Here is a 26,970-nt window from a genome sequence, read left to right as displayed (position 1 = left end):
TCTAATCATTCAACAAAAAGGCCCAATTATATCTTCTGATTGATGCTTGTGGGATTCTAATTAAAGCAGAGGTGAACCCAGAGCAAAGATAAGACGTTCTTCTCTTGTAGGTGTGACGATGGTTTCTCTGGAACAGACTGCCAGCCCACCTCCCCCCTCTCCTCCAGTGTACTCTCTGACTTTGAGTCCCAGGATGCAATGCTGGCTACGTGGCAGGAGGTGATTGGTGGAGAGGTGGTCACCCCTGACGTGGGCTGTGGGGTGGTCTCATCTGGATCGTCCCTGTACTTCAGCAAGGTAAAACAACTATAGCATTCATGAATAATTTTTGCTTATAGGTGATCATTCCTTTTTTTTTTAATATGCCTGGATATGTGTGTTTGTTGTCAGGCTGGACTGAGGCAGCTGTTGAGCTGGGATCTGGACACTGAATGGGCAGAGTTTGTGCAGTTTTACCTGCGGGTAGGCGGAGACTGGGCCGAGTGTAACCAGGCAGACAGCAGGGAGGAAGGAGTGCTGTTGCAGTACAGCAACGATGGAGGCATCAACTGGGGCCTCATCGCTGAGATGTACTTCACTGACTTCACCAAGCCTCGGTGAGAAACCTGCAGGAGAAAAAAAATGATATTCCTCATCTCTACTTTTACTGTTTATTGTTGTCAATACAGAAAAAAGATGATTCTATTTTGGAAGAGAAACATCAATAATCTGTCTCGTCTTCCCTTCTCAGCTTTGTCCACTATGAGCTTCCTTTGGCCTCGAAGACACCCTCCACAAGGTTTCGTTGGTGGCAGCCTCTTCACTCTGGGGATGGATACGACCAGTGGGCCATTGATGATGTCATCATTTTGTCAGAGAGAGAGAAACACATCATCCCCATGGCCAATCCAACTCTACCACAGGTCAGGAATCAATTTCAGCAGTCTTTCCTTTCATTCGTCAATTGTTCTCATCTTGAAATATCATATTTTCTTGTTTAGTAAAGTGTCAGCCAAACTTAGACATAACTTTGAATCTATCTGAAAATGTGTCTATTTATCTTATGAAGTAATATGCTCTGCTGCAGACACTGGTACCTGTCTTTTGTCTCCACAGAACTTTTACGAGAAGCCAGCATTCGACTACCCTCTGAACCAGATGAGTGTGTGGCTGATGCTGGGTAACGAAGGCATGGAGAAGGAAAGCAACAACAGCTTTTGTGCCTCAACGCCATCTGCCATGGTGTTTGGGCGCTCTGATGGGGACAGGGTAGCCGTCACCAGGGACCTGGCCCTGCGCCCGGGCTACACTCTTCAGTTTAAGGTACTCACATGGAAAGTGTAAAAACTCAAGGGCCAATTTAAGGGCCAATTTTGGAAAATATGCAGACTATACCAATTCATCAAAATTAAGATGTTGTTTTTTTTCATTTTTTTGTCCACGGTTTCCCCCACCAGTTGAACATAGGCTGTGAGTCAGAGTTCAGCGCGTCTGCTCCGGTCATGCTGCAGTACTCTCACGATGCCGGTCGCACCTGGGCGCTGATCCGAGAGGGCTGTTACCCAGGAACCCCAGGGGCAGGTGTCTGTGAAGGCAGTGGTCGTGAGCTTAGAGAGCCAACTGTTTACAACACTGGAGACTATGAACAGTGGACCAGGGTCACTGTGGTCATACCACGCAATGTTGCCGCCAGGTAGCTATATGGTACCATACATGCAATTGGATTTCCAACGATGTAATAGGAATTTTATTAATTTACTTTGGACACAGAGGGGCAAATTCACAAAAGGATTGTGCGGGTTTTGCAGCTGCTGAACCTGCACAAACAAAACTAAATAATCTTATAAACGCAGCCGCAAAGGGGGGAAATTTACCCCAAACTGCCCCGCCAAGCAAATAGCATCTTGGTGCTTGCCCGCTATGTGTTATTGGTACATATTTAAATAAGGTAATATGCATACATTTGTATTCAAGTGAGCCTCATTGCAAAAAACGTCCAGTTCTGAAGTGTTGCGCTACTAGCCACACACAATTACAGTGAAATTATTAGCGTACTCCTTTATTTTGAGAAGCAGTGACAGGAAGCAAAGATATTCCATCTATCCATTATCCAAACCACTTATCCTAGTTAGGGTCGCGGTGCAAAGATATTTGTGCTATGAAAAATTCATGATTAAAGCTCCCTTACATATGATGTTTTTAAACACATGAGACAAAAAAAATTCAAAAGAGGCTGAAAAATAAAATTACTATATAATTGAATAAACAAAGTATTTCTTCCCTCCATTCCCAAATCCTGAACTTACATTTAGTCCCTTTCCTCTTTCTTAATAGCCTTCAGGAGGTTTGGATGGAAGCAGCCCCTCCTGACAAGACCTCTGGCTCAGGCTTATCCCTCCCTCCCCCCCTTCTTAACTGAAGCATTGGCCTCAAACTCATTTATACTTTGCCACATAGATAATTGCAATCAGACTCAAAAGAAGGGAAAATTGCACTCAGCTGCAAAACTTTATGGACGTGTTTGTGCTGTAATTTCATTACAGTGGTGCAATGTCTTTGGTGAATCTGACCTTGAGACGGGGCAGACAGCAGTTGCAAATGATACGCAATTCGTGGTGCTCTCAGCGGACACTCAATCCATTCTTTGTGAATTCCCCCCCCCCAGAATATCTATTTATTAAATGGTAAATTGAAATGTCTGTATTTATCTCTTTCCCTTGTCCCCTTCCTCTCATTTTCACAGTAAAACCAGGTTCCGTTGGTTCCAGGAGAGCAGCATGTACAGAGATGCCCCACCTTTCGCCCTGGATGGGGTCTACATTTCTGAGCCTTGTCCCAACCACTGTGGGGGACATGGAGATTGCATCTCTGGAGTCTGCTTCTGTGATATGGGATTCACAGGTACAATTGCAGATAGAGACGGGAAAACGCTGAAATTGAAAGCAATGAAATAGATAATGTATGTATCTTTACATACTACACTTCTGATTCCCTATTTTATTCTATAGTGGAGCAGGATAGCTGTGTCCCATCGGTAGCCAGTCCCCCAGAGCTGACTGAAGGCTTTGAGGGGAAGCTGAGCCCTCTCTGGCAGAGCCTAAGTGGGGGACAAATTGGTGGCGGATGTGGCATCATCGGTGAGGGCAAAGCTCTGTACTTTAGCAGTCCCGGGAGGAGAGAAGCACACACAGTGCCTCTAGACACCACGAACACACGGTGAGGGGAATTCACACCTAGAAAACTCTCATTTGGAAGCACTGGAGATCAGTTAAATTGCTGTCTGTTTTCTTTTCATGTAAAACTGACATTTAGTCACTGTTTACACACAGGTTGATCCAATTCTACATCCGAATCGGCAGCAAGAGTTTGGGGCCCACTTGCACCAGGCCTCGGTCCCGCAACGAAGGTAATTATAACATTCTGTGTTGAGGCCCGCTGCTGCATTCATGTGGCTGTTCCTTAACAGTGCAGTGCAACGAGCAGCGACACCTCTGATCTGATCAGTTCACCACTGGCTTGTCTCATTTGTTTGTCTTTGATCTGCCTTGCGATTGAGCCATGGCTGTGTAGGTTCACGTCTGGTTGTCTGTTCTAGTCTGTTCACCAGTCAGCAGATTGTGGATCTCTAGCCGGCAGCAGTGCCGACGGCTCAGTCTGGTCGTTCCTGCAATGTCAGATAAAACACTGCCAGCTTCCTAAACAGCTTATCTAAAAAGAAAATCAGTGCTACTGGTCTGTTATTTGATACTATTGCATTTCATTTTTGTTAGATTTTGCTTTACTAATTTTACTTAATTTTGTACTTATGCAAAGGTATTTCCCACCTAAAAGTGCTCATAACTCTACTCTTTATTCTGTGATTATAGGTGTCATTATCCAGTTCTCTACCAACAATGGTATCCAGTGGCAGTTCATCAGGGAGCTGGACTTTAGTTCCTTCCTCGAGCCCCAGGTCGTAACCATCGAGCTTCCACCTGCTGCCAAAACCCCTTACACAGTATTTCGATGGTGGCAGCCACAGCAGGGTATGTGCATAATCAGGAGGCACAATATGACAGAAAAGCACACAAAAAATTACAGCTTCACCTTTGGTATCGATGTTTATTTCTCTCTCTCCATCCTTGTAGGGAAACACTCTGCCCAGTGGGCTTTGGATGATGTCTTGATTGGTATGAACGACAGCTCCAGAACAGGTTTCCATGACAAGTTCGAAGGCATGACGCCTCTGAGGCACAACTGGTACCGCATCCAGGGCGGGGAAGTGACTGTGGACTGTTTATCTCTGGACACAGCACTTACCTTCAACTCCGAGGCCATTGATAGTGAGTTACACAAAAACATTACTGCTCATAAGCGCATACATTCATGAGGAGGGCTTATGACTGCAGGGTTGGGAGTTGTAATTCCTCGACTGGCTCAGAAAGTCTGTGCATGGAGATTGAAGGCGTAACTCCCTCAACAATCACTGTCAAGTGCCCCCTGACTAAGGCACTTCACACCCAAATGCTCCAGTGAAGCTGCAGTGTTTGCAGTAAGCAGCCCAGTGTGAATGTGTTGAAGTGAATGTGAAGCAGGATGTAGCAGAACCATATACACAGCTGTATATATTAGGGACGGGAAACACCAGAGGTCCCACGATACGATATCGTCACGATACTTAAGTCCCGGTACGATATTATCACGATAATGCGGTATATTGACTATTGCGATATATTGCAATTCATTTGCTTTTTTTTCAACCGCAAATTTGCCCCCAAAGCAAAGCTTTCTTCACAAAAAAATAAATAGATATTACTATTCTAGGACCAAAAACGCTTAGAATTGATTAAATAAAAGATCGATACTTGGCTTCCGTGTATCAATACAATATCACCACGCAAAATATCGCGTTACTGTGCTGTATCGTTTTTTTCCCACACCCCTAGTATATATGCACATCTAGTAAACCACCACATACTATATATTTACATACTCAACAGAAGTATGCACATACAGGCCTGCACAGTGAAATCATAGTGTTACCCACACAATAGGCTGACATTGAATCACCCATTTACTGTGGCGCTGTGGGTCCTGCATTATTAATGAGCGCAAACCTGAATGAACATTCGGCTTGTTATTTATGCTTGCACCAAGCTGTGAATGGATTTACTTTGCACAAATATTACATTACAACAGGGCCCATTCATTACGCGTGCAAAGCCTGATCAATTTGGCAGCACGTCTGTGAACATAAAGCTCCCGTGTTTTGTTGCTGTTCGTCAGTCTCTATCACTGTTCTTGTATGCGCTACAACCTGCACACATTTGACAATGAACTCCTGTACCGAATATAGTCAAAGCTCTACTTGCATTTAGATTTTGTGTTTTGGGTGTAGACTTTTCATTTCATGTGGCATTGATGTGTAAATTAGTAACATGTGGGTTTTTGTTATTGTTTTCTATTTAGTGTTAACACACACAATTTAACTCATCATCGAGTTCCCAGTGACACCGGGACCTCAGAATTGGGCAGAATCCAACATAACTAACCAGACACACACACACACACACACACATTTTGTTGAGGGGCAGTTTAACAAAACATTGTTTCATCATGGTACCCTAGTGTGAAAACTAGAATCAGACTAAATACGTTTTGTTTTACTCTGTGTCTGCAGAGAAGCCGAGGTATGCAGAGAGCTGGGACTTTGAGGTGTCGGGCTCGTCATTCCTGCAATTTGAGTTGAGTATGGGCTGCAGTAAGTCCACCTCTTTCTCCCATGGCGTGCGACTGGAGTACTCCACAGACTGCGGTCATCACTGGTCTCTCATCACCCCGGAGTGTGTGCCCCCAGCCATCGGCTGCGCTGGTTATACTCAGAGTTCCATCTATACCTCAACCCAGTACAAACACTGGCGGAGGATCACCGTCTACCTTCCCAGTGCTGCTAAGTATGTGTGTTTTATACCTAATATTAGTCAGTATTGGTATATTATCTAAGAGTGCATGAACTCCTGAAGCTTTAAAAAAAGAAAATGTCGTATGTATCCCTTAGTTCCCCCAGAACTCGGTTCCGCTGGATCCAAACCCACTTCACCCCAGGGGCAGAAGGATGGGCTTTAGATAACGTGTTACTTGCCCCTGGCTGCCCCTGGATGTGCTCCGGACACGGTCTGTGTGACAATGGACGCTGTGTGTAAGTTAAACAGACTTCTCCGCTCAGCTGATGAATTCTAATGTTTTGTCATTTTTACACATATTTTCCGACTTCATGGAAACGCTACCTTTACGTTCTTATAGGTGTGACAAGGGTTATGGAGGGACCCACTGTGTGCCTCTGGCCCACCTGCCATCTGTGCTGAGAGAGGACTTTAATGAGAACTTGCAACAGGAGACGTGGCCTGAGGTGTACGGAGCAGAGAGGGGAACTCTGAGCGGAGAGCCTCTTAAATCTGGCACTGCCCTTATCTTCAAAGGGGTATGCCTCCTTAACATCATGCAGAAAACAGCCAAAGCATTCATAATGCAGTTAAATCATGCAGACACAGCTTGATATTATTCGACCGCTGATTACTCTGAGCTGATAAACACTGTAACCCTTGTCTGTTTGTTTGCAGGACGGTCTGCGAATGATAGTGTCACAGGATCTGGACTGCACCAACACTCTTTACATCCAGTTCTCCTTCAAATTCATCACTAAAGGTAATATAAAACTTGGTATAGCTGTACTTTGGAACATAATATTGCTCAGGATGTTGTCTATATTAATAATAGTTTTTCTTGTGTGCTTTTCTAGGTGTCCCAGAGCGCTCCCATTCAGTGCTGCTGCAGTACTCTGTGAACGGAGGAATCAGCTGGCTGATGCTGGATGAGTTTTATTTTCCAGCTTCCACTGACACTCTGTTCCTCCACCTGCCGCTGCCAGCCAGCGCTCAGACCAACGCCACCCGCTTCAGGCTCTGGCAGCCCTACAACAGCGGTGAGTGGACACATTGTGTGGTTGCACACTAAAATTCACTCTGTGCTCTTGCATATCTTGTCTGTGTCTTCGACACATTGCAATCACTTCATGCGGCCTGAATTAGTAGAACCAGTGTCTAACAGTCTCCATCCACAATATTATGTCCTTCAGGTAAGAAAGAGGAGGTGTGGGTCATAGATGATCTCATCATCGATGGAAGCTCACTACACAACCCACCGATGGTGATAGACAGCTTTGAGGATGGCCCCAATGAGTCCAACTGGTTGTTCTTCCCCGGGGGAAACACTGGCCTCTACTGCCCCTACCAGAAGACCGGACTGTAAGAGAAACGTTTTTAATGTTGACTTTTACTGTGTTTCTGATTTAATCATTTCTGATTTAATCATCTGACTAATCATTGTGTGTGTGTGTGTGTGTGTGTGTGTGTGTGTGTTTCAGGGAGGAGGATGAATCAGCCATGGTGTTTGTCTCCAGCGAGCTTGGCGAGCACTCCATTACCACCAGGGACATCGACGTAAATGAAAACACTATCGTCCAGTTTGAGGTACACAAACGCAGCCTTGATGACTCCTTTTCCAACGCAACAATAACTCATACTCAATCGAAACCTTAATCACGGCTCGTCATTCGTGACTGATTTTGTGTATATTTATGTCTCTCTTAGATTAATGTCGGCTGCACAGCTGAAAGCAGTTCCTCCCACCCAGTGCGTCTCGAGTTCTCACGGGACTTTGGTGCCACGTGGCACCTTTTGGTGCCCCTGTGTGCCGGTGGGCCACACCCCTCCTCACTGTGCTCCACAGAGCTCCACCCTGCCAGCATATATTTCCCTGGTACAACTCAGGGCTGGAGGAGGGAGGTCATTAACTTTGGCAAGCTTCGTCTCTGTGGGTAAGGACTGGATTCATCCTGAACAACATAAAACAAAACAAGGTGATACTTTATTCTAATTGTGTTGACAGTATCTTCTGTCTCTCTAATTCTTGCTCTTTGACCTCCTGACAGGTCAGTGAGGTTCCGATGGTATCAGGGCTTCTTTTCAACTGGTTCGGCTCCTCCAACATGGGCATTAGACAATATCTACATTGGCCCACAGTGTCAGGACATGTGTAACGGCCACGGGACTTGTGTGGGTGGCAGCCACTGCGTGTGTGACCCCGGCTACTCTGGAGCTGACTGCTCTGTACCTGACACCCCCAACCCGGACTTCCTCAAGGAGGACTTTGAAGGTAAACCAACATACAGACACAACAAGCCATCAGGAAATAACAGTTTATCTAAATGTAAGTGTGTGTGAGGAAATGTGAGTAGTATTTATTGCTCAGTCAGAGTTAGCATGATTTCAGGCTTATTACACTTATTATGCCCTTCGATATATTTATTTTTTAATATGTAACTTTCTGGGATCCCATTAACCCAATTACTTTTACCCACTTTTCTATGGTTGCAGTTGTGTACCTTAATTTGTGCAATTAATGCTGATGTTTTTATTAATATCTTTAAAGCATTTGATGACAATATTTGAATAAGTAAAGGCACAGTATATGATGCATTTGTGATTGTGTGTTTACTGTTTTGTTGTGTGTGTTTGTGTACATCTTTGTGTCTGTAGGGGGGGCAGTGGATGCTGAACGTTTCAGACTACTGAGCGGTGGCAAACCATCCAGGAAGTGTGGTATCATGTCGAGTGGAAACCACCTGTTCTTCAGTGAGGATGGCCTGCGCATGTTGGTCAGCAATGACATGGACCTGGCAAATGCCAGGTAAAGCTCCCGTCCCTCAAACAAACAACAAAGAAAAGCAACCTTCCAACTCTCTGTATATACAAATACACCACCAACATTTTGGTTGTTGTTTAATTGGCATTCGTCAGTGCTAATTTCATGCGTTCATGGCTGTACTCTGCAGGTTTGTTCAGTTCTTCCTGCGTCTCGGTTGTGGTAAGGCAGCTCCAGACCCTCGCTCCCAGCCGGTTTTGCTGCAGTTCTCTGTTGATGGAGGTCTCTCCTGGGGCCTCTTGCAGGAATTTCTCTTCAGTAACAGCAGTAATCAGGCTCGCCTGGTGGCCTTGGAGATCCCGCTGCGTGCCCGTACGCCTTCCACTCGCCTCCGCTGGTGGCAGCCGTCTGAGAATGGACACTTTTACAGCCCATGGGTCATTGATCAGGTACAGTAAGTGAGGATCCATCCAACCATCCGTCCATCAATATATCTTTTAATCATTTTCATTCAAGCAGTGAAACATCATGGCAATCCAAGCTTTCTTTTTTCATATCTCTGACAAATCCACTTTCTCTGCCTTCTTCACGATAACTGTGTAAACATGTGCCTTTTCATTCCCTAGGTGGTAGTAGGTGGCAGTGCCAGTGGATGGGGACCGTTGGAAGATGATTTCTCATCAATCGACGGGCGCTCATGGCTCCTCCACCCTGGAGGAACACGGATGCCTGTTTGTGGCTCCGATGGGCCTGCCTTCGCATTCATAGAAAAGTCCAACACTCGCTATGCTGTTACCACTGATATCAGTTTGGGTCAAGACGCCTTCATCCAGTTTGACTTTTCGGCTTCCTGCTCTGTCACCAACTCATGCTACTGTAAGCATCAAGAAATGGGAATAAGCTGTTCTTTGTAGTCAACGGGGCTGCAACTGACAATTATTTTCATCACTTTGCAGTATGGCAATTATTTTGTATTAAGTAATTGTTTTGTCCATAAAATGTCAGATATTATTTTGAGAAATAGTTGCAAATTATGTATTTGTTGCTATATTTAATGAAACGATGAAATGATGTTAAACGAAGTCCTAACACAACAACATCTTTATTTAGTTTAATCTTAACTTAGTTTGGAGACTGTCAAGATGTTCATTTTTTATGCAGTTTCTTGAATATGCGTCACGCTGACAACTGTGTTCCTCTTGATTTCTGCAGCGGTAGAGTTGGAGTATTCTCTGGATCTGGGTCTGACCTGGCAGCCCGTGGTCAGAGACTGTCTGCCTACAAGCCCCGACTGCTCCTCCTACACCCTGCAGAGGCTGCTGGTCTCTGACACTTACAACAAGTGGGGCCGCATCACGCTGCCTATCCCATCATATGCCAGGTCAGCACTACCCCGAACTCGCTCCTGGACAAACTTGTGTAGCATGTGCTGATTCAACAGTATACCCATATCATAAGCATATAGTGCCATGTTAGGATTTACACTTTAATTCCTTGCTGTATATTTGACTTTATCATAACCTGTGAGACGTATCTGTTTTTTTATTTATGTCTTTAGGTCTCCAGCCACGCGGTTCCGCTGGTTCCAGCAAGCTCCCTTTGACAAGCAGCAGACTTGGGCTCTGGACAACCTTTACATTGGAGATGGCTGCCCAGATATGTGCTCTGGCCACGGACGCTGCCAACAGAGCTCCTGTGTGTAAGTAATGGCAGCCTCATGCAGGCATTTAATGTATGACTTCTCAGCAATAAGGTGTACAAATGACATCAAATGTGTTTTCTTCGTTTTTTGCGTGCGTTAATGTGCTAACTGAATGTTTTATGAGGAACATTGTGTCGCCCTCATTATTCATTTGATTTGATCCTGTGATGTTACTGTATCCAGTGTGTTTGTGTTACTTAACTCACTGTACCATCTGATTTTGTGTATCTCCAGCTGTGACCCAGAGTGGGGTGGTGAGTACTGCGATGAGCCTGTGGTTCCTTTGCCCTCTCAGCTAAAGGACAGCTTCAGCCGCGCTCCTTCACTCAGCCAATGGCACGTACTCACCGGTGGGAAACTCAGCACTGTGTGTGGAGCCGTGGCCTCTGGAGCTGCTCTGCACTTCAGTGGGGTAAATATCCATCCATCCCCTCGTCGTTTGATTCTATTCAATTATGAAATGCTTCCCAACCAAGTATCTGGTGAATATTAAATGCAATTATATTTTGAAATACGGTTTTCACACCCTCTGGGGTATTTACTATCAACTCTGGTTTGTACAAATTCAAATGCTCAGTCTAGTTTTCTCCTCACATTCTCTTTTTCGACATTTTCTTCATGTGAATATGATCAATGCATTAACTTACCTTGCTAGGTAGGCATTAAAAGAACACACTTTTGCAATAAAGACTGCAAAAGCATTGGCATGTGTTGATTCAATGTGGCAAACAGACGATACAGAGAACAGTCTGAAAGATGCTGCTTGGAGGTAGTCTGTCGGTTAGATGTCAGGCCTTATGTCAGCTTTAAGTTTTCCCGAGGCACTCTGGGCAGTGTTGTTAATGGATATCAATTGACAGGCTGTTTTTAATGGACACACTGCCCAAGAAAGCTCTGAATAGCAGCAGTTAAAAGTCTTGCATGAAGCTGTATCAAGATAAATTACTACCTTGGTTAAGTTGAAACTTTATCTCAGTCAGTTTCGTTATGTTGGTTATGGTTCAACAACGTTTTATGTAATAAAAACAACATAACAGATCATAAACCTTCTGGGTTTGTTTTTAGATGGATTCTACAGTTAATAAAAAAAAATAGAAAGACAGATCAATACTGATTGACTTCACTGACTACGTTGTGTCTGTGCTCAGATTTGCAGCCGTCAGTTAGTGACTGTGGACCTGAACCTGACCAACGCTGAGTTCATCCAGTTCTACTTCATGTACGGCTGCATGATCCCCCCCAGCAACCGCAACCAGGGCGTGCTTCTGGAGTACAGTTTGAATGGAGGCATCAACTGGCACCTACTGACGGAGATCTTCTATGATCTGTACACCAAGCCTGGGTGAGTTTCTTTCCACCGACGACACATGTACACGACTAGCTGTCCTGCAGGGCATCTGTGACTTTCTTCTTGTTGTTGTCTGTGCTCAGGTTTGTGAATGTGCTGCTGCCCCCTGCTGCCCGTCAAGAAGGAGTGCGTGTGCGCTGGTGGCAGCCACAACATGAGGGAGCGGACCACAGCGACTGGGCTCTGGACAACGTCCTCATCGCGGGCTCGGACCCACGGGCGCAGATATCTGACACTTTTGGAGGGGTGGCGCTGCCCAACCATGAGAGAGCTGCTGCTGATGGGACCTCAGGGAGGATAGAGCAGCTGAGCGACCAGGAGGAAACACCGATAGGTATTACTGAGTCAATGCCTCAATCAAACAGAATACACAGGGATGTCACAATTACTTTTACCTCCAAACAAAGCCTGTTATTCATATTTATTTTTTGCTCTCCCTTCTTTCTCTCTTTCTCAGTGAGCGATCACTGGTTGTTCTCAGAGGACTGCTCAGTGCAGCGTTTCTGCAGCTCCCCTGATGGAGTGATGGTGTGTGGCAATGCTGATGGGAGAGAGGTGTATGCTGTTACACATGATATTGTTCCTGACAAGGGCTGGGTCATGCAATTTAAGGTAACTCCTGAGCCTAAAAGGACTCAAAAAGGCAAAACATAACCGTGTTGCATGATGTCCTTCAGTGTATAAAATTCATCGTAATGCAATGTATTCAACCTTCGTGTGCAGTTCAGTCAAAAAGACTTGATTTGCTATGATGGTGGCCTTGTTAATATCTGTGTTGCTTTAGATTGCGGTCGGCTGCAGTGAGCCAGAGCGTCATGCGGACCGACAAATCCACGTTCAGTATTCAATGGACTTCGGAGTGACCTGGAAGTACCTGATGCCCCAGTGCCTGCCTGCCGACCCCCGCTGTGCAGGTCAGATCTCCCAGCCGTCAGTCTTCTTCCCTGCTGAAGGCTGGAAGAGGGCGGTCTATCTTCTGCCTGACAGTCTGGCTGACACGTGAGTCATCCTCCCTCATATCTACCTTCACATGCTTTCGACAATGCACACAGTGCTGATTCACATTTAATTGTACCGTCGAGGCAATCATGACCTGAATTATGAATCATTGAGAGATCAAATCATTGTCATCAATTATTAAAACTTTCGTTATATAAATTATGGGAGTAGTATGCATGTTGTTTGACTAACCTATCCTATCCTATCCAGTGCGGTGCGGTTCCGGTTTTTCCAGCAGCACTCAGACATTCAGTGGGGTGTGGAAAACTTTTACATCGGGCCAGCGTGTGCCGGCCACTGTGGGGGACATGGAGATTGTCTGGACCAGCGCTGTCTCTGTGACCCAGGGTTCACTGGACCAAACTGTTACGCCAGCACTCCTCTCAAGGTAGAATCTGGCTCTCACTCAAAAGTCAGATTATAAAAGAAAAAGATAAGGCGGGGATTCAGATGTGTATGTCTTTTTTTTCTTCTGTAGGCATCTCTGAAGGAGCGCTTTGACTGGGAGGGGGCAGCAGGCCCCCAGTGGCAGGTGCTGGAGGGCGGGAGGCCCTGTACAGACTGTGGTGTGTTGGTAGAGGGGACAGCCCTGTACTTTGGAGGGGCTGATGCCAGACAGGCTGTCACCGCAGATCTGGACCTCCGCGGAGCAAAGTTAGTACTTCTTTCCACCACCGCAAAAAGTTTTCCGCTTCTTTAAATATTGTGCATTTGAAATTGTTGTTTTTGTGGTAGGTTTGTGGAGTACTGGGCCAGGATTGGAAGTGATGACAACATGACCATGTGCCACCGTCCAACTTGTCGTAAAGAGGGAGTGCTGTTGGACTATTCTACTGATGGAGGTGCGCTAACAGCATGCAGACTTTTTCTTTTCATCAACATCAGTTTATGATTTGGTCTCTTCTTTAATTTCTGTTTCTGTCCATATCTGTCCCTCAGGTGTGTCCTGGACACTTCTGCACGAGATGGACTATCTGAAGTACGTGTCAGTGAGGAGAGATTATATCGTCCTCCCAGAAGGAGCTCTGACCAATGCTACTCGCCTGCGCTGGTGGCAACCATTTACCATTTCCTCTGGCTTAGCCACGCCCAGTCTGGAGAGAGCCCAGTGGGCCATAGACAACATCCTGGTGGGGGGGTCAGACATCAATCCACCCACTCTGCTTGACACTTTTGATGATGGTGAGTTGGTTTGTGATGATGTAATCAGAGCCTATCATTGCAAATGAATGAATGTTCTGGAAATTTGATCTTCTCTTTTTGCGTCTTAACCTTTCACCAGAGGGCGTTTCGCATGAGGAGAGCTGGAGTTTCTACCCGAATGCCGTGCGCACAGCTGGCTTCTGTGGAAACCCCTCATTCCACTTGTACTGGCCAAATAAAAACCAAGACAAGACACACAACATCCTGGCCACTCGAGAACTCATAGTGCAGCCTGGATATATTTTACAATTTAAGGTAGAGTACCGCGAGACAGCCTCACACCTGCCATATTTGTCTTGCACATGGTGTCTTTAATCCTTTATTGTACATCTGTCTTGTTGATGCAGATTGTTGTTGGTTGTGAGGCAGACACCTGTGGAGACCATCATTCTGTCCTGCTGCAGTACAGGAAGGATGCAAGGTAAAACAGACATGCACGGGCCTGATAAAGAATTAGACTTTGACATAGTTATAAAGTGACCTTTGCACGTCAGGACCCATTTTTATACTTGATGGTTTATCCTTCCTATTCCAACTGTTAACAGCCAAATTGTAGACGAAGAACTGTAGAATTGTGTTCAGCCAATGTGGAAATAGACATTTATTATAATCTGACCTGACAGTCAGGGCAAGTGGTACCATGGCGGCATCGAAAACATGCATGTTAAATATCAGGTCAATAGCCTCAGTGACTCCTACCGCAAGCATGGCTTTACACCCACCATGTTAACCTTCTCTTTTGTAGAACATGTTTTTATACGGACAGTTTTCAACTCACGCTCTCCCTTTAGGTCTGACTCGTGGCAGCTGGTACAGTCCGAGTGTCTCCCCTCCTCAGTCAACAACGTGGGCTGCTCTCCCTTCCAGTTCCACGAGTCCACAATCTACAGCCCAGTCAACAGCTCAACGTGGACCAGGGTCACTGTGCAGCTGCCAGACCACGTCTCCTCAGGGTAGGAGCATGCAGATATTTGATTTCCTCGACGCTGGACCATTTTATGACTTTATGCTGGTGCATTTCTATATTCATATGTTATACATATCAGCAGAATGACAGTGAAAGCAGCGTAATCCATTTGTGATTCGTTGTATATTTCCAGGGCCACCCAGTTCCGCTGGATTCAAAAGGAGGGGACGGGAGAGCGGCAGAGCTGGGGAGTTGACAATGTTTACATCGGTGAAGCCTGCCCAGGGCTCTGCAGCGGCCACGGCTACTGTACAAGTGGAGTGGTCTGCATCTGTGATGAGGGACACCATGGTGGGCCACAAACAGCATATTTTCTTTGAACCGCGAAAAAGACACACAATTCTTTTGCATCGGTACTATTCAGAAGAAATGTGCAAAGTAAAAATGACGCACATGAAGTCAAAAGTTGCAACAAAATGTTTGCATGTGATTGAGACACTTTTTTTTTTAAAAAGGGAAAAAACACAGTTCGTGAAAAAAACTGTTTTCCGCCACAGTTGCTAAAACATGGCTTTCACTGTTGCTGCACGCTTTCATTTCACTGTCAATTTCAACCGCATCATTGACAGGCCCGCAATCTGCATTTCATCCAATTTCATCATCTCTCATCATCTCAACAGGTGACGACTGCTCCCTCTCCAGCGGCGACCTGCCCAGCTCCATCAAGGACAACTTTGAGTCAGGCAGTATGTCTCAGGAGAGCTGGCAGTTGGTCCAGGGTGGTGGAGTGGGCAGCGGCTGTGGGCAGCTCTCACCGCATGCCCACGGAGACTCACTCTACTTCAATGGCTGTAAGATGAGGCAGGCCGTTACCAAACCGCTGGACCTCACTCGAGCCAGGTACAGGTACTATCAGAGTAAACTGTCCGTACATTAATTATGTAAACGTACACCTAGCTGCCTCATAGCTACCGCCGATTAGTTCACCCCCTCAGCAAAATCTGTATTACCAACTACTGATGTTTTCTTTCTCCAACCTTCTCTCTTTTTCCTTCCCTCTCTGTCTCCCGACAGTAAGATCATGTTTGTGCTGCAGATCGGCAGCGTCGCGCAGACAGACAGCTGTAACATAGCTCTGGATCAGGCTGACACAGTTGACCGGGCTGTGCTGCTGCAATACAGCGTCAACAATGGAGTCAGCTGGCACGTGATCGCCCAGCACCAGCCCAAAGACTTCATCAAGGCCCAGAGAGTCTCCTACAATATTCCACTGTGAGTGACATTTTGAAAGCTTCATGTGTTGTAACAAATGGCTTTATTAATGTTAATTCATCTTTTACTACTGCATCATACTTGTTAGTAAGTCATTGATACATGGTAATGGTACTTTCTAATGGACCATCAGCTCGTGATCTGCAGTTATACGCAAATAAGTAACTGATACATTTTAAACAAACCTTCCATCAAATCTGCATTTGTAAATAAATCACTTTGATAAGTTGTCAATGAAAACACTTTGGACCAGATGCTCTACGGCGGTTTTCCAAGAGGTAAGCCATTTGGCGAAGTGTTTCTGATAAAGAAAGAAAGAGCTAAAAAAAACAAAGTGTTTGGTCAGAAGATAAACATCAGACAAAGAGACTTTTTAAAACCTCAAAGTGGTTCTTTATAATGATTTAGAGCTGATCTATAAAGCATTTAAAAATGTACGGACCATTAATAAAGCCATCAGTTACAGCTTTCAAACGCTTTATGAAGGGGAGCTTAATAAGAAAATGGTGCTGTTTGAACCAGTGTGGTAAACTTCACTCGGCCGGTTTGAAGCGGCTGTAATCTTTGACGCACTCGTTGACTGTTACTGACACCCCAATGTTCTCCATGATCTCTCCAGCGAGGCGAGAGTTAAAGGGGTGATGCTGCGATGGTGGCAGCCGCGCCACGACGGTGCCGGACACGACCAGTGGGCGTTGGACCATGTGGAAGTAGTTCTGTGAGTACCCAATTCCCAGCCTGCCCGAGGCACCCCAGACTGGCCCCCGAAAGAGGCCTGATCTCCCCCCCCCGTCTCTACCTCTGACTGCGCCTCACACACACACAGGGATACAGCATACATATTCTGTAACACGACATGTGTGCTGCTCACCACCTCCAACCAATCTCTCACCAGTTAAAAGATCTCATCACGACTCTGGTGTCAGGCAAGCAGTAGAAACATTACTGCAATGTGCTTTGTTCTGTTTGTGGATGACTGTTCTGCGTACCACAGATCAACTCCCTCTGTCAGATCATCATCTTTTCAGTGTCTTGTAGAACCCATGCATCTCCCATACAAACACCTTGTCAAGAATGTGTGCCTTTTTTCATTGAACTGTCTAAAAAGTCCAAAGTATACCTTACTTAAAACTTTAAAAGGTCTTCGTTATGGTTAAATTAAACAATTCCAGTTTTTAAAGCATTCTTTGAAATGTTGCCATTTGTTGTCGTACTGAAGCACTCATTGGATGTGAAGCATCTATTCACATTTTCATTCATGATTTACAGTATTCACTCATTAAAATGGACAGCTATCGCACCGCTGCAAGGCGTGACGTAGAGCGCTGAACCAAGATCATACGATACAATCGCAGAAACCGGAGGCGGCTTCACATCTATGACAGTGGGCCTTTGCTCGACTGCGAATCCAGCGTTGTCGGACGAGCCCACGGTCTGACTGGCCTTGTTTTCATTTTCACATTCATTTCGTGTGCAACAACGCTGCTGCATTCCATTCGACTGGGAATAAAAAACATTGTCCTCCTTAATCTTACATTTGAAAGCAGTTTCAAACGCCCTCCACTGATGGTTTCTCTCTTTCTTTCTTTCCATTTTTCCATTGATATTGCATTTGAGTCAAACCAAGATCATTAAACTATGTGGAAGAAATCAAAGTGGCAAAGCTGGAGATTCTGCAGGGCACTGAAGATATCATGAACATGGGCTACCCGGCTCCTCTGAACATGGCAGTATCATAAAGCATTTCCAATGCATTCTCTGCATGTTCCTGTGGGTATCAGAGCAACGTTCCCTCTGAAAGTGGCTGCTGATTGTTCATTCAGATGGGTACCCACCCGATGCATTTCAAATGCTGCACACAACAACCACGTACGGTACCATGATATATCACAGCTGATCCAAAGTTGCGTAACACACACACACACACACACACACAAACAAACGCACACATTTATGCCTAACCTGAGCTGTCCCCGGTCTACGTGGTTGTGACCTGTCCCACTCCCTCCCTCGCACGGATTTCAACAGTGTCTGCTGAAAAGAGTAACCGTGGTCCTCACACTTTGCTCTGTTGTTTATTTCTCTCTGCTCACCACACCTCCACTCCGTCACACAACCTTCCTCTCACTCCTGCTCCTGCTCAATCGTATCTTTTGCTCCACGCGCCTTTCCTCCCTGCTGCTTAATGTCACCGACGTGTTTGATCATGTGGTCATGCTCCCTCCTCTGCTTGTGCCGCATCGTATCCTACCTTCCTTCATCATCATCCTCCTCCTCCTCCTCCTTTCCTTCCTCAAAACTTGCCGTTTCCCTTTTTCTCCTTCCCTCTTTCCATTCTGGCATACAAACGGATGGATTGCTGCTGTATATCTCGCTGTCTGTCTTCTCCTCGACCTGTGTTTGTCTCTCACTTTCCATTCCTCTTTGTGACATCTCTCTGCTCTGTCCTCACTCAAATCCCGCCAACTACTCTTCTGCTCTGCATTCTTCTTCATAAATTCTGTCTTCCTCATTCTCTCTGTCTTTCCCACCCGCTATTTCTTCTTCCTTGAACCTCTGACTATCTTTATGCCTCTTCTCTCTCCTCCTCTCTCCCCCGCTTTGGGCCCCTGCCTCCCCAGGCCGGGGCTCCTACCCCCCCAGACCTTTCTGCGCGACAGCAGTCCCCTCCTCCTGCTTCTCCCCTCTCGCGCTCTAACCTCTGCTCTCTTCTGTATTCTGCTCCCTCTGGCATGGCTGTAGTGTGAGGTAAGTTCTCCGCCTCTTCCTGAATGCAGCCCCCCCCCTCCTCCCTTCCCTCCCTCACCCTCCTTCCAACCCTTTCTTCTCCCTGTTACACTGTGCACACCGTCCCTCGCTTTCACTGACACATCCCGGCCCTCCTCCTCATCACCACAGTCATCTTCATGCCCTCGCACTTAACTCAAGCCCCAGGCAGGTCAACAAGCAGGCCAGCTGCTCACAGTTTTCAGGTGGAGGCACGCTGACAAAATGATCCAACATGTAGCTCTAAAAGGTGGAGTGCGGAAATGGTGTCTTCCCCTTCTGGCAGTGAGAGTAACTACACAATTACTGCATTTTGTCCGTCGATCGCTTTCTTCTTTTACTTCAATCATTCCTCTGAATACAGAGCTTATCTTTGATCTGGAGCGTTCACTCCCAAAACTTTTCCTCAACATTTCTAAGGATTTCCCTCCGTACTCTTTGCTGCTGCTGTGCTTCTTTTATTGAGGCGTTTACACAACAACAACAGCTTGTGTATACAACCCGAGTCTACAATCAAAAAACAGGGACTAAAACAGGGACTACAGATTGTGACAAAGATTTAAAAAATAAAAATGAGATAAATATATGTCTTGTGCAGTGGTTATACATTGGAACAGCTTGTTTGACGGTTGGTTGATGGAAGCTTGGTTGATGTAAAATGATAATTTCTAGTGCACCTGACTGGCAAGTTACCTCATTTGCCAGATACAACCATTCCAGGAATAAAGAGAGCTTTTCATGGCGGCAAAGCGCTTAATAAGTATTGTGTGGACTCGTTGGACAAGGACATTATGTAAAAGTTACGCACTCCAACCCAAAGTAGGACTCACAACAGCACATGAACAGAGGCATAAACAGAGCAATACGATCTTGAGTGATGGCATTTTGGTTATTTTAAACGTTGAAATGGCATCGCATCCTCTAAAAAGTCACCAGACAAAAACAAATTCCGAAAAAGACAAAATTGATTTTGAATGTACAATTTACATGAATGTCAATGGTGCAGTGTTTGTGTGTATATGTGTGATGTAATCCATCACTATACCTGTATCTGTTTGTTTTGTTAAAGCCGTTGGAGTGTTTTTGACCTGTAGCTGCTAATTTACAAACAGCTCAAAAAATGATCCTACTTTAAATAGTTTTTTGGGGGGTCCAGCATTTATCACACTCAAGCCCAAAGTTGTTTTTGTTTATTTACCAGCATCAGTCGCAATGCAGGGCATCTCACATCACAAATTTAAAATGTAGGCCCATTTTACCTCCTCCATCCAGCTCCTTGCATGGCTTTACGCATTGACTGTTGCCACAGCTCTCCATCCCTCTTTCACTCATGGCTGTCTGTCTGTCTGTCTGTGGACAGCGACAACATGACGCTGAGCCAGGAGCTCCCTCCTCACTGCCCTCTGCTTTCTGACCAAAAATCAGAAAAACAAATGTGCAAACACACACACACACACACACACACTCTCAAACTCATACAGTTTACCAGCCATCCCTCCCATCCGCCTTCACACACGTCCACCTCCACAGCATCAACCATCACACACACACACACACACACACACACACACACACACACACACACACACACGCCCTCCCCTGCCCCACCCCTCCTGGTCACCCCCCCCCCGCTTCGCAGAGGCCCCTGGCTGCACTCCTGGCTCACTGGCAACGCCCTGCTGGATGGAAGAGGCAATGAACAGGCTAAGCAAGAGCGATCTTCTGCAGCTTTTCTCTGTCTCTCTTAGTTTCAAAACCACCCCTTCTCTGCTCATAACCCTGCATCTGTATGGTCTTGGTTTACTTATTTTTCTTTTCTCCCAGTGGTGGCTGTTAACTCTGACCTCAAACACTCAGATTCAGAGTCCTCCCCGTAGCGTCTGTGGTAGTATGTTTGTAGATTCTGTGTCCCATGTCTTGTCCTGTGGCCTTTGGTCTTAGATACATGTAGTTCTACTGCCATGTTCACCATCTAGCTGCATCTCATTTGTGCAGAACGTAATCAGAATCCAGTTGTGTAGAGTAGCGGCACCCATTCTCCGAGCCATGAGACCCATACAGGTGTTCAGTGTTTGAGGTTATGGCTGAAAAAATGATTTAAAAAAAAAAATGCCAGCATGAAAATGGATGCGAGTGAGTACAAAAGCTGCATTCAACCATTTGTGTGTTTGCGTGCATGGATGAGAGCGTGTGCATGGGGATGCATGGATCTGTCGTGCCCTTTACTCAGTCACTAATGTTCATACTCCTCCTCTTTCCTTCCCTCTTTCACTGTGTTTGTATCCCTGCAGCACCCGTAAACAAAACTACATGATGAACTTTGCCAGACAGACCGGCACGCGTCACTATTACAGCCGCAAGAGGCGGGCACTGCAACAGCGTGCCTGAGCCCACCGAGAAGGGATTCGCCCTCTGACCTGCCAATCATGCATTGATCCGCCATGCCCATCCTTTTTGCTCCTGACGACATATCGCCCTGTCGAGTCCCATCCACCAGCGGATTCCAGTCAGCCTTAGACTTCCCTCACCCATCTCTCCCTAACCTCTGCCACAAACACGGGCCATCCAATCAGCTTACGCCAACCAATCAAGGCCTTCCCAACCACACGGGTCGGCGGGAATGAAACTCAGAAGAAAGGAGTGAAGCGGCCATTTTGTTTACTTTTCTTCATGGACGGTCGGGGTTTCTAGTTGTTTTATAATTGTTGCTGTGGTTTCTCTGATTTCTCCGATAACCCTCCCTCTGGTTTACCTCCCCGTCACACCCCTTCCCTCTCCTCATCCTCCTACCACACTGTGAAATTGAGATAAAATATCACTGCTGAACTGACCAGCCGATTGGAGAGTTGCCTCCCAGTTCCACTGAGCCGTCGGGGGGGGGAGGAGGACCACTCCACTGCCGCCAACCAGTATGCCAAGAGAGGCGTAAAGGAACCGACCATTAAGAGGAAAAACGGCGTTAAAGAAGAGAAAAAAATAAGTTAAAAAAAAAAAATAAGAGTACTGTGTTCTTGCTGTTTTGTGTGTCTGTGGGTTCTTTTTGTGACGAGTTGACTGTGGTGTTCTGTTCATTTGTTCGTTCGTTTTCTACTAATTCATATGCTTTTAATGGGGGGAGGGGAAGGGGAGGGGTTCCTTTTTTCCTCGTTTATCTGGAACGAATTTGGGCGGGGTGGGAAAAAAAAGCCCGGCGTCCACAGGAAGAAGGAACGAAAGAACGATTTGCACGACGGGAAAAGGAGAAAAATACAAAAAAAAATTAAAGACTGAACATTGATTTCTTTTTTTTTTATCATTTTTTATATATGTCGGTTCCCGCAAATACAGATATTTATGGTAAATGGTTCTTCACGTAACCTATTTAAGATGCACTGTGCGTGAAATCTGTATGTTATTTTCTAGTGTTAAGTTATTAGGCAGTCGAGTCAGGCTCTCAGACTGCATCATCTCCCCTCTTCTTTCTCTTCCCTCTTCTCATGAGCTGTTGCGCGCCCCCTCCCCCCCTCCCTCTGCTGATTTCTGATACCTGGAGGTGAGGCTCTATTAGTGTTGTTTTTTGAAGTCTGTGTAATATGGACCCTCTGCCCTCAGTGTGACTCCAGTATAGCAATCTCCTGTATATATATGTATATCCACTATGGGGAGACCCAGCAGCCTTATAAAAGGGAAATAAAGAACTGTCCAAACCTCATACTGTACACATTGTTTGAGCTGCTCTCTTTCACTCAACTATAAGCAGACTATTTCTTGATACTTTTCTCATTGTGAATGTGGGTTTTTGTTGTCCATCATCGCCTAACGTCATGGTGGATTCCAGGCCAGCAGCACCGCTGATGGACCAAATCAGTCGTCAGCTACGGAGACGTATTTGTTGACTAAGAAAAACATAAAAAAATCGCCGGCATGTCTGGTGTATAAGAGAGAAAGAAAAGTCCCTGAAAATATAAAAAATACTTTATTCATAGACATTAAAAATTGTAAAAACAGATGTGTTACTTAAGATCATGTAAAAGAACGTGCTGAACTAGCTGGTCGGTGCACGCCTCAGTGTCTTCAGACTGGGCATTCACCACGGAGCGCTTCAGGCTCTTTGCATTACTCGATGCCGAGGCTGCAGAGATACGTCTTCCTAATGCTCACAGGCAGACATATTCCTCCTCATGAACCCCTAAAGAAACATAGCGCATCAGGTGTTGGTCACCAGCTGCCAGTCATCACAGAGACAGTCATGAGTGTGACAGTGACGTAGAGGGATTGGGCTGTGGCGCCCGGACAGGAGTTACAGTACGACGACTCACAGCAGCTGTAGCTCATGGTGTACACCGTTCCTTTGAGGTTGAGGTCGTGCTCCCGGCTGCAGTCCCTCTTCAGCATGCAGCCCCTGGCCGACAGTGCGCTGTAGTTGCCGTAGCGTCCGTCGGCCTTGAAGCACAGCTCATGGGGAGGGCACTCGGTCACAATGAGCTCCAATGTCGTCGTGCCCTCCAGGATGGGGCTGTAGTAGCAGAACAGGTTGTCACACAGCACCGAGGGGAGGAGGAGGTAGAAGCACGGCACGGCAACGTGCAGGAGCTGCAACATGTTCGGCCTGCAAGCAGAAGAGACGTTCAGGATTTTTCCGCCCCAATGACCCAATATTGTGGCAATTAAATCATTTTTTTATTCACTAAAAATTAAAAGAGAACAGCAGGTTAGTAATTGTGGTGGCAAATTCCTTACCCGCTGTTGAGTCTTATTAAACTCAATTGAATCCAGTAAAAGACAACTGGTCTTTGAAACAGATTCATTCTGCCAAGAAGAGGCCCAGTAATAGAGGAATTAATTCATATTCCACTTACCCAGTTTGTGGATTTTCTGGTAAACATTTGTGGCCTCAAAGCCGTGATAAAGTCACATGACAAAGCTCCTCCAGAGTCCCAACAGATGTAATATAACAGATTGTATAAGGTGTAGAACTCCAGCTGGCTAATATAGTTAACGTGACACGTAAAATGACACCTTCCAGTCTCTTGTTGGTCTGGTTTTAAAGGACAGCACAGGTGTCACGGATCTTCACTGATTGGCACATTCAACACAGTGAAGGCAAAAAAAAGAGATGGCAGACACAACTTCAATGTGCAACTTAAAAAATAAAAAAAAAACTATTAGGAAGACTCACCTACCCATTTTACAGATTTTAAAGTCCAATCAAACAGGTAAAACCTTTCAGAGCTTCTCCTGATGAACTCTGCTCTCTCCACTGACTCCGATCTCCCTGCACAGGCCACACCTCCCAGCACACCTGCTTGTGAAATCAACACAAAGGAACTACACGAAGTGGGATGCTTAATCATGGTGCTTTTATTCTGAAGCATTCGTCAGTAACCACAGGAATAATGGGATTATTTACTCCATTATTCAGGAGGATGGCTGACAAGTCCACCTTTCTCTCTGGAGCAAAAAAAAAAAATGTAACCAAACAAAAACACGCACCATGGTGTATTCTTTTCTCATTTGCACATGCAATTATGAATCACAAACATTTGATTGAATGTCAGTGACCTTTCAGAGACGCAGGTAAGTGCCTCAGGCTGACAGGCCTCTGCCCATCCTCCTGCGAGCACCTCCAAGATGCAGTGGCAGGTCATGTGGAGCTCCCCGATGTGTAATTTGCACATGAATCCCTAAAATCCTCTCCAAGAACATCAGTGGTGTTAGTATAATCTATTTTCATCCCCATTAGCATCTTCGGGTTGACGTCGGGCTTTGGCCGTCCGTTACATTTGTCTTTGCAGCAGCAGGTGTGGCTGACATTGTACTCGTCCCCCAGATAAGAGGTGATTTCATGGGAGCCACAGAGTTTAGTGTCCAAGCAGCCCTGCGCAGACAGAATGCGGGGGGAGCCGAAGGGGCCCTCGGTGATGGAACAGCGCTGACCAGGCAGACACTGGCTGGTGATTTCGGGGCAGGGGTTGGCTTTGCGCTGCAGAGGACAGAAATAACACAGCAGGCTGTCCAGGCTCAGAGCGGGGAGGACCAGGGCCGCGGCAAACAGGATGGAGGTCAGGAGCCTGCGTGGTCCCAGGTGATGGACGTCCAGACTAGTGTAAATCCACCCATAGAGTTAAACAGGAAGGGTGCAGAGTGCAATCATATCATCATTAGACACATTCATCAATGTGGTAGCAACAGTTATGTAACCCACTGGTTAGTCTTTTCAAGCTGAAATGACAAATATCATGAAACCAGAACTCATTTAAGAAGAGGCCCAATTAAAAAGTCACAATAAACGTTTACAAGGGAGAGACCAGGATGCAGGCTGTATTGGAACAGCTTGCTTAACAGCTGAGTGGGTCTATATGCCATTAAGCGGCTAAAGTGAACTACAACTCAATATATAAAGTTGATATTACATCAATTAGAGGTGTTATGGGTTTCCATAAGTTTTACCTGCTTTCTCTTTGAGATCCCATCTTTTTGTGTGTGAAATCCTTCAGTGTGACGATGTGTCGACCTGGGGTACCTCTAAACGCCGGCAAACGTTGATTACCAATGAGAAACAGGTGTGTATTTGAAGCTCTTTCTAATTAATCCATAAATAATTTTAGAAATGCGCACACACAAACAAGCTTTTGGTTTGGATTTTATCTTTCAGTTTATTGCTCAAAAAAAAACATCACGCTTCACGGTTCAAAATACTTTGAACAGTCTATAAAAAGAAAATCTCAACTGAGGAAAAGATCACAGCGCCATCTGCTGCTCTGCAAAAGACGTGTCATGAGGGAAGACATTTAAATGTATATAACGTGGGCCTGCAGCTGTGGAATGTCTCCCAGATGTTAGTTATCTGCATTACGGTGGCAGAAATCGTCCTTTAAGCGGCCACATCCTTTTTTCTTTCTTGGTTTCCTGTTCATGACCCGTAGAGCGATGACAAGGAGAGCTTTCCCTTCCTATACAAGAGTTCCTGTAAAGAAAAGATAAGTTTTAACAGTCATGACGATAGAAAATTGAGGTGCATTGTTTACGGTTTGTAAAGTTTCAGTGGTCTGCTCACAGTAAGCTCCTCCTCCTCCCTGCCACTGTCCGCCCACTCGTCTCGCTCCTCTGTGGCGTCGTAGCTGTACAGAGGAATCATCCTGTGGCGCAGCTCATCTAATCTGAAGCCAAGCAAACAAAAGAAACCAAATTGTGACAGAACACAAAAGATACCAAATTGTTCTGAAAGCATAAACCACAGAAAACAACTCACCGTGACCTCCTTCTGACATAAACAACCTGAACAGAAGCAAAACAATATCAACTTAAAAGATGAACTCATATTGCAGTCATGAGGAATGACATATACAAAACCCATTCTTACCAGTGCCACTACACATCCAATCAGTGTGAGTAGGACCAAGGGGATGAGTGTATAGTAACCAGGAAATCCAGGCTTTGGGCTTGGGGGTGAAATGTGGGCCGTTGTGTGGTTGGAATACATTTCTGTGTGCTTGATCTCCTCCCACGCCCAGCACACCCCACTGCCTCGTGCACCTCAGCTCACACCTTTGTGACACATTCAGTGGAGTGTCGTTGTTGTCGGTCACGACTGAAAGGGCCACGTTGGGCTTTCTAGTACTGTAAGTATCGCTGTAGAGAGTCAAGCAGCACAAGCTTTACTCACAGGGTTATGATCCGAGAATCAGTATGCAGGACTTAATGTTTCAAAGGACCTGCCTAAGAAATGTATCATAGCACAAAGAATGCCTCCTATTGCATCCAAACCTTTCCTCAGATCAACAACAAAAAAAACGATCTTACCGTATGTGTCATATGGAGAGCACGCAAACACACATTTCCTTCTTGCTGCTTTCATTTACCTTCACACAGTTACATACCTCAACCTGCTCAATGGCATTCCAGAGTGAGGTGTGCATGGGATGTGGTCTCTTGGTGTAGTTGAACTGGATAGATGTATTAATTACATATAGTACAAGTTAAATTGTATGGTGCTTATTTTTTTTTAATGACTGTTTTTTTTTTTTTTACAATAAAATGTGTCTGCATTGTTTTGCAAATTGAACAAAAGTACCAACTAATTGATCTCTACAACCAGAATAATGTAATGTTCTCTTTCTTCCAGCAGAGGGA

The 26,970-nt window shown here is 45.6% G+C and overlaps 2 protein-coding genes and 1 pseudogene across 3 annotated transcripts in view; 1 reads left to right on the top strand and 2 right to left on the bottom strand.

Moving 5' to 3' along the window:
- The window catches only part of LOC137803806 (reelin-like), an 86,873-nt gene extending 64,324 nt beyond the window's left edge, over positions 1 to 22,549 (top strand). The window contains exons 24-64 of one of the 2 annotated variants that reach the window (XM_068602553.1): positions 111 to 297; positions 391 to 596; positions 731 to 902; positions 1,096 to 1,302; positions 1,437 to 1,672; positions 2,723 to 2,880; positions 2,988 to 3,195; positions 3,309 to 3,385; positions 3,846 to 4,004; positions 4,107 to 4,301; positions 5,639 to 5,912; positions 6,017 to 6,157; positions 6,262 to 6,439; positions 6,579 to 6,663; positions 6,758 to 6,940; positions 7,094 to 7,262; positions 7,382 to 7,487; positions 7,608 to 7,834; positions 7,949 to 8,172; positions 8,556 to 8,706; positions 8,852 to 9,110; positions 9,288 to 9,537; positions 9,874 to 10,042; positions 10,220 to 10,360; positions 10,598 to 10,775; positions 11,512 to 11,705; positions 11,795 to 12,045; positions 12,169 to 12,323; positions 12,496 to 12,710; positions 12,921 to 13,098; positions 13,189 to 13,364; positions 13,446 to 13,552; positions 13,650 to 13,892; positions 13,993 to 14,168; positions 14,261 to 14,334; positions 14,705 to 14,866; positions 15,014 to 15,171; positions 15,501 to 15,720; positions 15,895 to 16,092; positions 16,712 to 16,810; positions 21,150 to 22,549. In XM_068602553.1, the coding sequence (XP_068458654.1) occupies positions 111 to 297; positions 391 to 596; positions 731 to 902; positions 1,096 to 1,302; positions 1,437 to 1,672; positions 2,723 to 2,880; positions 2,988 to 3,195; positions 3,309 to 3,385; positions 3,846 to 4,004; positions 4,107 to 4,301; positions 5,639 to 5,912; positions 6,017 to 6,157; positions 6,262 to 6,439; positions 6,579 to 6,663; positions 6,758 to 6,940; positions 7,094 to 7,262; positions 7,382 to 7,487; positions 7,608 to 7,834; positions 7,949 to 8,172; positions 8,556 to 8,706; positions 8,852 to 9,110; positions 9,288 to 9,537; positions 9,874 to 10,042; positions 10,220 to 10,360; positions 10,598 to 10,775; positions 11,512 to 11,705; positions 11,795 to 12,045; positions 12,169 to 12,323; positions 12,496 to 12,710; positions 12,921 to 13,098; positions 13,189 to 13,364; positions 13,446 to 13,552; positions 13,650 to 13,892; positions 13,993 to 14,168; positions 14,261 to 14,334; positions 14,705 to 14,866; positions 15,014 to 15,171; positions 15,501 to 15,720; positions 15,895 to 16,092; positions 16,712 to 16,810; positions 21,150 to 21,246 (7,243 nt within the window). In that variant the 3' untranslated portion in view covers positions 21,247 to 22,549. Of the gene's footprint in view, positions 1 to 110; positions 298 to 390; positions 597 to 730; positions 903 to 1,095; positions 1,303 to 1,436; positions 1,673 to 2,722; positions 2,881 to 2,987; positions 3,196 to 3,308; positions 3,386 to 3,845; positions 4,005 to 4,106; positions 4,302 to 5,638; positions 5,913 to 6,016; positions 6,158 to 6,261; positions 6,440 to 6,578; positions 6,664 to 6,757; positions 6,941 to 7,093; positions 7,263 to 7,381; positions 7,488 to 7,607; positions 7,835 to 7,948; positions 8,173 to 8,555; positions 8,707 to 8,851; positions 9,111 to 9,287; positions 9,538 to 9,873; positions 10,043 to 10,219; positions 10,361 to 10,597; positions 10,776 to 11,511; positions 11,706 to 11,794; positions 12,046 to 12,168; positions 12,324 to 12,495; positions 12,711 to 12,920; positions 13,099 to 13,188; positions 13,365 to 13,445; positions 13,553 to 13,649; positions 13,893 to 13,992; positions 14,169 to 14,260; positions 14,335 to 14,704; positions 14,867 to 15,013; positions 15,172 to 15,500; positions 15,727 to 15,894; positions 16,093 to 16,711; positions 16,811 to 21,149 lie in introns of both variants that reach the window. The other variant, XM_068602552.1, reaches the window with a different exon arrangement.
- Positions 22,550 to 23,055: 506 nt separating this feature from the next.
- bncr (bouncer) lies at positions 23,056 to 23,439 on the bottom strand. Its single transcript, XM_068602430.1, has one exon. It carries the CDS (start codon positions 23,437 to 23,439, stop codon positions 23,056 to 23,058), a length of 384 nt encoding a protein of 127 aa, XP_068458531.1.
- A 952-nt stretch (positions 23,440 to 24,391) lies between these two features.
- Positions 24,392 to 25,310, bottom strand: LOC137803718 (protein Bouncer-like; annotated as a pseudogene).
- Between the last annotated feature and the right edge of the window lie 1,660 nt (positions 25,311 to 26,970).

Source organism: Clinocottus analis, unplaced genomic scaffold (genome assembly GCF_023055335.1).
Source record: "Clinocottus analis isolate CAN_PGR_092001 unplaced genomic scaffold, fCliAna1.0.p SCAF_6, whole genome shotgun sequence".
NCBI classification, from domain to species: domain Eukaryota; kingdom Metazoa; phylum Chordata; class Actinopteri; order Perciformes; family Cottidae; genus Clinocottus; species Clinocottus analis.
This window is presented reverse-complemented; position numbering and strand designations above follow the sequence as displayed.

What these genes read in the sequence shown, in the direction of transcription:
- bncr (XM_068602430.1), bottom strand. Translation starts at nt 23,439, where the DNA reads ATGTTGCAGCTCCTGCACGTTGCCGTGCCGTGCTTCTACCTCCTCCTC.